The 10,000-nt window shown below is 33.9% G+C and overlaps 2 protein-coding genes across 9 annotated transcripts in view; one reads left to right on the top strand and one right to left on the bottom strand.

Annotated features, from left to right (window-relative positions):
* LOC122248246 (troponin C, isotype gamma) overlaps positions 1-2,742 on the top strand; it is a 32,275-nt gene extending 29,533 nt beyond the window's left edge. For 6 of the 8 annotated variants that reach the window (XM_043008143.2, XM_043008139.2, XM_043008142.2 and 3 more), the window contains one exon: positions 1-800. This exon is cut by the window's left edge. Coding sequence is in view for 2 of the 8 variants with exons in the window: in XM_043008140.2 (XP_042864074.1) it covers positions 2,043-2,068 (26 nt within the window). In the remaining 6 variants the exon portion in view is untranslated. Of the gene's footprint in view, positions 801-2,042 lie in introns of those variants that run through there. The other 2 variants (XM_043008140.2, XM_086536270.1) reach the window with 1 other exon arrangement.
* Positions 2,743-3,447: 705 nt separating this feature from the next.
* LOC122265059 (uncharacterized) overlaps positions 3,448-10,000 on the bottom strand; it is a 21,950-nt gene continuing 15,397 nt past the window's right edge. The window contains exons 7-14 of the mRNA XM_086536269.1: positions 9,719-9,868; positions 8,312-8,484; positions 7,041-7,277; positions 6,419-6,586; positions 5,392-5,517; positions 4,123-4,288; positions 3,891-4,025; positions 3,448-3,756 (exon numbers count right to left, since the gene is read on the bottom strand). Of these exons, the coding sequence (XP_086392395.1) occupies positions 3,644-3,756; positions 3,891-4,025; positions 4,123-4,288; positions 5,392-5,517; positions 6,419-6,586; positions 7,041-7,277; positions 8,312-8,484; positions 9,719-9,868 (1,268 nt within the window). The 3' untranslated portion in view covers positions 3,448-3,643. The remainder of the gene's footprint in view (positions 3,757-3,890; positions 4,026-4,122; positions 4,289-5,391; positions 5,518-6,418; positions 6,587-7,040; positions 7,278-8,311; positions 8,485-9,718; positions 9,869-10,000) is intronic.

Below are 10,000 nucleotides of genomic sequence, written 5' to 3'. Positions count from 1 at the left end.
CCATACCAAAACAACAACAACATCTATTACACAGCAGCGTACGAGAGTCACCTGCGTACATTTATTTTAGTCACCCACCTCGCATTCTCCATCCTTCGGCGGAATAAAAAACGGCCTCGTCGTCTTGCGGAACATATGCCTTTTCGGCTCGGAACGTGTCTCCAATGCAAAAAGGAAGAAGAAGAAGAAGAAGAAAAACGTTGAATATAACGCCAAAGAAAAGGACAACAACATCTATAACATCTTACAAAGGAAGATATAACTTTTTTGAAAAGATATAATTTCGTAGGAAGATATATATGTAACATCATTGAAGATGAAATACGATGACCTCAAGAATAGATGTTTACCAAAGTCAAGAAAAAAGGATCTCTTTTTTGAATGAGATCTTTACAGTTACCAAGTTATTAGATTTTTTTAAAACGTTTTCCTCCTTTTATTTTTATTTATTATTTTATATAACAGAGAAGGGAACACTGTGGAGCGATGTCTGTTTTATAAATTGTTATATTTCTTTGTTTTTTTTTTAAAGACTTGAATTTTTACATTAATGTTTTTTCTTTTATTTTTTATTTTTTTTTGCTAGAATCATTGGCATCTTATAACATTTTTTTATATACAGAGAAGTATAACATCATTAACCTAATTGAAGTGAGTTCTAACTTACTGATCTAGGAAATATTTATGTTATCATTAAAACAAGTGTTATGTATTATGTTTTTTCCTGACTTTGTGTTAACTAAATGCTTATAAGTGAACTTGCTTTATTGTTTAAGATTTTAAATTAAAACTGAACCATTGTCGGATTTATTATTGTCCTTTCTCAATATTGTTTGCTTGTGTTGTCGCTTTTGCTATTTACTCTCGCCGGGTTGCTGCTAACACCCGAAAATAGGACGGATTTTTATGAATATGTATGTATATATATATATATATATATATATATATATATATATATATATATATATATATATATATATATATATATATATATATACATGTATTTATATGTATGGAATTATCTATCTATCTATCTATATATATATTATATGTATATATATATATATTTATATATATATGTATTATATATATATATATACATATATATATATATATTTATATATATATATGTATATGTATACATATGAATACATACATATATATATATATAATATATATATATATATATATATATATATATATATATATATATATATATATATATATATTACATAACCTATAAATTCGATGAACCTATACATGTAGCAAAAGTTAAAAAACAATTCTTTGTGTTCCCTTATTGACAAGTGAAGCGCAATCCTTTATATATTCTATCTTAATAGGATTCCAGAAACAGGCGATATGTTGAGGTGAGTTGCTTAAGAATGAACAAAAGAAAAGTGTCAGTTCTTAGTCATTGCATACAAAAAATATTTCATATTGTTATTGTAGATTTACCAAACATCTGTCTTCATTTTTTTAGTAACCAAATTAAATACGAATATTTTCTGTAGACGGATATTTGCATCTATGTAACTTTGCCTAAACCTGTAAGTGACTCTGGGCGCAGGTTATTGAAAACAAAAAAATCTGAGCTTTTAATTAACAACAGAAGGCTTCTAGTCGGAGATAATTTTTTCCCGCTCTTTTTTTATCTACAGTACAGCCCTTCTATATGAACGTTGCTGCCATTTTTTCTTGTTTTTCTTCCTTTCTACTTCATTTATCATATTAGAAAAGTGATATCCCTAGACATATGGGTTTCTCTTGGGCTTATATTTCCTGCATATTCTACATTTGAAAGCTAATACCCCTTGGTAGAGGGGCTATATCTTTTGTTTTGTTTACTTTGTATTCCATATTTGAAAGATGATATCCCTATTTTTTCTTACTTCCACAGCTGTGCGGAGCTCTTTCTTGACGTTAGTCATGAGACAACGTTTTTTTGTCTCTTTTAAAATAGTGGATATTTTTACATGTCCTCTTTTATTCTTTTTCTTTTCTTTTCCTTTGCTATAACAGTCTTCCGTTTTCCTTTCCAGAGTTCATGACGATGATGGCCGGTTAGACTCCCTTTCATCCTTCAACTTCATGCTTCACGCTTCATTTAATTAACTTCCTTTCCTCAAGTCACATTCCTGTTCTCGCTAAATGAGATCATGGATACACACACAAAACACACACATGTACGGACAACACGAATACAGTTTCACGCACATACACACGATACGTGCACATAAATCTATCCAGCTGTTGTCTGTGCACGATTATTATCATTCTAGTTTTTTTTGTTTACGGAAGTTTTCATAAAGTGGATAAGTTAAACAAAATTACAGAGATAAACGTAAGATTTATTTTTTATTTCACACGCAGTATTTCATATCAAAAGAAGTAATTCTGAAAAGCAAAATGATTGATAACCTTTGTAAATCGGGCTATGATAAACTTGTATGGCGTCATTCACTTGTTTTTGTATTACAAGCACAAAGGACACTAATACTGTTGCACGATTTTTCAGTGGTGAATTTTTAATAGCAATTGACATTCATCAGTAATTACACGTTTTTTTTTAAAATCTGAATTAAAACTGATTTTGAACACCCACTAACAAGGGCTACGCACAAAGCATTTCGCTATTGAGATGCCCTCATATGACTATCAATTTCTCTGAGTTTGTGATATCTTGCAGTTGGATCAAAGTGGCTTACTCTTTGAATCATCTCAAATAAAGACCGAATCACTTTTTGAATTTTCTTTCAATCCTGTACGAAACTTGACACATGATTTCTCTCTTTCTACTTTTTTTCTCTCTCTTTCTCTCCCTCCCTTCTTTCTCTCTCTTTCTCTCCCTCCCTCCCTCTTTCTCTCTCTCTTTCTCTCTCCCTCCCTCCCTCTTTCTCTCTATTTATCTACCTATCTCTCTCTCTCTTTTCCTGTCTCCCTCCCTCTTCCTCTCTCCCTTCCTCCCTCTTTCTCTCTCTCTCTCTCTCTCTCTTTCTTTCTCTCTCTCTCTCTCTCTCTCTCTCTCTCTCTCTCTCTCTCTCTCTCTCTCTCTCTCTCTCTCTCTCTCTCTCTCTCTCTGCCTGTTCTTGTATTCTAATAACTGGACAAATAAAAATAAAAAGTGAAACGTCAATATCACGTTCTATTCCGTTTCATTAGACCTATTTGTACTATTATGTTTCTATTCAGTATTAATATCATATGACAATAAAGGGAAGCATTATCAATGAAATGAAGATTCGGTCAGTTTCCTAACAGTATTCGCTGTTACAGTGCAAACTTACTGACACACGAACACATATTGATTGATATCTGTCTTGCAAATGCCATGGTTACATTTGAAGACGGAGATTACTCTATAAATTTTCTGTCTCTGATCTCACTTTCTCTTGTTTCTTCTTCCTCTCTCTCTCTCTCTCTCTCTCTCTCTCTCTGTGTGTCTGCTTCTCTCTCTCTCTCTCTCTCTCTCTCTCTCTCTCTTTCTCTCTCTCTCTCTCTGATTTGATGGATATCTGCATTGACTGTAATCCGAATGAATAAGATAAAATTACCCCCCCCCCCTCTCTCTCTCTCTCTATCTATCTATTTCTACTGAATTATACCTGAACACAGTCTTATCAGTACCTCAGAGAACACGCATTCACTGCAAAGCAATGACGAGGAAAACAACAAAGGTAGTAATTGCTAGAGATGTCGTTCCACTCCGTTCTCCGCCGTTCCACTTGACTGGACTTTCTGTGGGCCGTTCTGCTCCTGAAAATGTATAAAAGTGAGGAAATATTCCCTGAGAGTATACATGATTAGACAAAAAAGAAAAACACAGACACACAATCCACACCCATTCACCTAGCGTATAGTTCTACAAAATACCATCAAACGATACACACTTTTCGTCTGGAGTTTTAGCAAGGTGCTGGTGACCGAATCAACAATGTTGGTGATGACGGCTCTGCGTTTCCTGGTGAGGAAGACGTCGGCAGGACACGTCTGGGTGCAAGGTTCCTCAGTGTTCCTATGCATACCTGCAGGAGAAAACGTCCTCAACTCATTACTAGAAGAACTGGAACAACTCACACGGAAGTTTCATGAGAATAGCAATTTAGGATCTGCTCTACGAACCCGTGTCGGTGATGAGTACGGCAGGCAGAGGAATTTGCTCTTCTCCGGAAGTGAAGGACCAGAAGGGATAGTGTGACTGGTGGTTGAACATCTCGAAGACTCCTTTGTAGGATGGTCCATTCCTTATAGGGAAGTCCTGAAGTCTGACCATACGAGCTCGACGGTCCTGCAGGCGACGGAATTATGATACAATTGTTGGAGAGGTACACATGGTTCAGCTATTACTACTTATCTTACTTAAACTGGCACAACGACAATTACTACTATCACTATTACTATCTCTACAAAAACCATAAGATTTTCACATATCGAAATAATGATTACTAATAATTTAACTTCCATTACTGGATTAAAGCTACACATACAACTGCTTTTACCATTACTATTACAATCAATAGAGATGGTAATAATTCTGCTTTAATATGTGCTATGCTGCTTTCTATATCACTTTTATTAGCATTATCTTTATCATTATTATCACATATTCATAAGATTACTGCTTTATGAAATTACTTTTTAACTCGTTATCATCATTTTTGTCATTATAATTACTATCATCAGCATCATAATTATCAATATAAGGTAATCATCATCATTACCACTATTATTATTTTTTATTTACTATTATCATTATCATCACTATCATTACTATCACCATTATTTTTGTATTATTATTATCATCATTATCATCATTACCATTACTCTTATCAGTATTAGTATCCTTATTACCATTTTCATTATCATTGTCATTCTCATTGTTATCATTATCATTACTATAATTATTTTTATGATTTTTATTATCAGTATTATCATTATTATTATTATAATAATAATCCTTATTATTATTATAATAATAATCCTTATTATTATCATTTTCATCATTATTATTAGTAGTAGTTGTAAGATTATTAGTATTAGTATTATGATCATCGTTATTATCATTATTATTATCATAATTTTCATCTTTCTATTATCATTATCATTTTCACAATTATCATCATAACTATCATTACTATTATCATCATCATTATCATTACTATTATCATCATTATTATCATTATCATCATTATCATTATCACTATCATCATTACAATCATCATTATCATCATGATTGGTATTTCTCTTATTATCATCAATATCCTCATCTTCATCCTCATCCTCATCACCAATTCTATTAATTTATCAATCTATCCACGAACCACCATTTCATCACCCCCCCCCTAAAAAAAAAAAAAAAAAAAAAAAACACGGGTTCCATTCTTGACATACCTTTTCGTAATTGTCCGAAAACACCTTTGACAGCTGGTTACTCGCCTTGTCATCCCTTGCAAAAACGGCAATGAAGTTTCCTCTGTTGCTGTTGTTAGCGATGTCACGTGACGCGTCGGGGAATGCCTGTAATAGGGGACGAAGATAGGTAGATAGGATAGATGGATAGATGGATGGATAGGTAGATGGATAGATAGGTAGGCAGATAGGTAGGTAGGTTGGTTGGTGGAGAGGGAGGAAGGGAGGGAGGGAGGTAGGGAGGTAGGAGGGGGGGGAGGAGGGTAAGAAGGGAGGGAGAGAGGGGATAGGTAGGTAGGTAGATAGATATTGGATGAGTAGATATATATATGAATAGATAGATAGGTAGGTAGGTAGGTAGATATATCGACAGATAAAAAAGAAAAGAAAAATAGATTGACAGAAAGACAGAATAGAGAGATAGATAAACTGATAGATATGTAGATATATTGATAGATAGACAGAATGATAGACTGATAGATTTATAGATTGTAAGATGGGTAAATATATATATATATATATATATATATATATATATATATATATATATATATATATATATGTATAGATAGATAGATAGATAGATAGATAGATGGATAAATAGATAGACGGAAAGAGAAACAGATACATAGCAAAATATATAAGTAAATAATGAGATTAATGAGTAGATGGATGGAAATAGATAAATTGACAGGCGACTCTAAAGATAACCTCAATCTAATTAACACACAATACGATTTAGATAGATGTCCCGAGAATAGCTCTCTGCTCGATAAATAGATCAATATAACGGTAATAGGTGAAAGAAATATGTGCGTGTGCGTGTTTGTGTGTTTGTGTGTGTGTGTTTGTGTGTATCTGTGTTTGTTTGTTTCTATGTGTTTGTGTTTATGTATGTGTGTTTATGTTTATTTTGTATGCACATGTGCGTGTATACCACCACCACCACCACAAAAACAAAAAAACAAAAAAACAATTAAAAAGATAAGATAAATAAATAAAAACTCACAGTTACAAATTCCTCAAACACATATTGCGAATTGAGATTGTCGCTAAACTTGGTAATGGAGTCGATAACGATAGCGCCGCCAAAGTTGACAGCTGATTGGTTGACGAAATCCCACAGCCATTGGTGGAGGAAGTAGTAGGATCCTGGCTCGCCTGTTTGGTCGCCTCCCTGTGTGTGGTAGTGGGGAGGGGGGGGGGGGGGGCAAAGGATTTTTTTTTTTTTTTTTTTTTTTAGAAGAAGAAGAAGAATGTAAGGGTTTATTGTGACGACCTTTTTATGTATATTCAAATATACTGTTTTGAGTATGTACTATATTGTATGCTGTACATATAGACACTATTCTGTAGATTGAAACCCACGCACACACACACACACACACACACACACACACAGACATATATATATATATATATATATATATATATATATATATATATATATATATATACATATATATGCATACACACATGTATATATATGCATATATACATATATATATATATATATATATATATATATATATATATATATATATATACATATATATGTATATGTATGTATGTATGCATGTGTACACACATCCACATCCACATACCCAAACACATCAGTCCCAACAACTTACATATTCCTTCAGATTCATATCAAAGGCAACGAACACGACAGTCCTGTCCTGCACAAACGACCCCTCGGCGGCCGTCTGTTGCGTGTAGAGCCTTGCAACCTCCAGCAACGCAGCCACACCCGCCCCATTATTCTCCAGGGGCGAGTCTTGCAAACCCGAGTCATAATCCGCGCCCACGACCAGTACAGGCCCGCGCGCCGCCCCCGCCGATACGCCCACGATGTTCTCGCCAGATACCTGTGCAGTTAATGGAATTGTTAGTGTTACTGTATCTTATCATTGGTATGATCGTATTGATATTGTTATTATTATCATTATCATTATTATCATGATTATTGTTATTATCTTTATCATTATGTTTATTCTCGATTTTTTTATTATTATTATTATCATCACTACTATTTATATTATCCCTATTACTATTATCAATACCATAACCATTGTTATTGCTATCATTATCATTGTTATTATCTTTATCATTATGTTTATTCTCGATTTTTTTATTATTATTATTATCATCACTACTATTTATATTATCCCTATTACTATTATCAATACCATAACCATTGTTATTGCTATCATTATCATTGTTATTACAATCATTATAATTATTATCATAGTTATTATGACCATTAGTATTATCCTTGTTATTATTATCATTACCATCATGATTGTTATCATCATCATTGTCATTATAATCATCATTTTTGTTACCACTATAATCATTATAATTTTCATTATTATAGTCAATACTATTGTTGTCTCTGTTATCACCATCATCAATATCATCATTAATATGATTATAATGATTATCATCATTATGTTATAGTCATCATCATCATAATTGCAAGAAATAATCAATATCATTACCCTTTTAAGAAGTCCTCTTAGTCTACAATTGATTATTGCATTTAATAGTGAAAAAACATATATGAACATATATATATATATATATATATATATATATAATATATATATATATATATATATATATATATATATATATATATATATATATATGTATATACATACACACATAGATAAATACATACATATATGTATATACATAGATAGATACATACATACATATAGATAGATAAAAAGATAGATAGATAGATAGATAGATAGATAGACAGCTAGATAGATAAATAGATAGATACATAGATAGAGATAGATAGATAGAGAGAGAGAAAGAGAAAGAAAGAAAGAAAGAGAGAGCCAGATTAAAACTTTTCAACAGCCATCAGAATCTGCACACGAGACAGCCTAACCTTAACATCCGCGCCCTGTATCCTGAGGTCCGTGTCAAAACGTTGGACTTTGACATCCAGTCCAAAGGCGGCAAATCTGTCCTTGATGTAACCCCGCGCCCTCTCCAACGGCTCGCTCTCGGCAGCCATAACGCACCTCGCTTTTTCGAAGTGTTTCAGGTGTATTTCTAAATCTGAGAAGAAAACGGGTATAAAGTCTTTTTTTTTGTGTGTGTTGTTATTGATATTGCTGTTGGTGTTGGTGGTATTATTATCATAACTATCATCATTGTTATTATTGTTATTCTTTTTATTATTCTTATTTTCATAATGATACTGATAATGGTAATGATGTTGATAATGATAATAATCATAATAATAATCATCATTGCTATTGCTATCATGACTTTCATTATTTATATCATCAATAGCATCATTATTACCATCATTATTCTTATCCATGTACATTTATGTTCCTCATGAATATCGTGAATTTGTTCATGATTCATACCTATTTTTATATATATATTTTTTTTACACTATATCTCATTTTCCGTTTCTCTCTCTCTCTCTCTCTCTCTCTCTCTCTCTCTCTCTCTCTCTCTCTCTCTCTCTCTCTCTCTCTCCCTCTTTCCTTTCTCTCTTCCCCCCTCCCTCATTCTCTCTCTCTCTCTCTCTCTCTCTCTCTCTCTCTCTCTCTCTCTCTCTCTCTCTCTCTCTCTCTCTCTCTCTCTCTCTCTCTCTCTCTCTTTCTCTTCCACTCGACCAACCACCTATCCGTGACAAAAACATGCTCATTTTTCTTAATGTATTTGGAAAACGGCGTAGCTGGATTTTTAGAACTTCGAAAAGGCACAGATCCGGTATGTTTTTTTTTTCCTATTTTCAAAAAGTTCTTATTTTTCCTGTTTCCATTTTTATTTAAGGGCTAAACATGTGGCTGTTTTTGTACCCACTTTACTCCGACTTAAAGAGAGTAAACATGGCACTATAATGGCCTTGCGAACCTCAACATATTGCAGGGAATCATATTCTTATTCACAAAATGCACTATCGATCCCGCGGATGAGGCTTGCAACCACAGCTTGTTAACATTTTCAAGCACCTCTCTCTCTCTTTTTCTTTATTTCTCTCTCTCTCTCTCTCTCTCTCTCTCTCTCTCTCTCTCTCTCTCTCTCTCTCTCTCTCTCTCTCTCTCTCTCTCTCTCTCTCACACACACACACACACTCACACACACACACACACACACACACACACACTCACACTCACACTCACGCACACACACACACACACACACACACACACACACTCATACTCACACTCACACTCACACTCACACACACATACACACGCGCACATACAAAAACTTCGTACGACACTTGGTATGCCTTCTGTGCGTCCTTACCCAACACACGGCATCTACCCACCTGTCAAACGACTGGCCTGACGCTTCAATAGGGTGCTAGTGAGTGCCTTGACTGTGCTGACGAGAAAATCTTCCCGGTCCTCCGTCAGCCAGCTTTCGATTGGACACTCTCGGCTTCCGCAAGGGGGCGGGGGGTTCTGTCGCAGGGTTTCTGTAAAGGGAGAGGAAAATTTGTCCGTTTCTCTATCGTTTTCATCTGTCTATCTGTCCATATCTATGCCCATTTCTATCTGTTATCATTGTTATCATCATAATCTCTCTCTCTCTGTCTTTGTCTGTCTCT

This window comes from Penaeus japonicus, unplaced genomic scaffold (genome assembly GCF_977035675.1).
Source record: "Penaeus japonicus unplaced genomic scaffold, GWHDUDI00000001_assembly GWHDUDI00000004, whole genome shotgun sequence".
In the NCBI taxonomy this organism is placed as follows: domain Eukaryota; kingdom Metazoa; phylum Arthropoda; class Malacostraca; order Decapoda; family Penaeidae; genus Penaeus; species Penaeus japonicus.
Note: the sequence above shows the minus strand (reverse complement) of the source record. Positions and strands in the feature narration are given on the sequence as shown.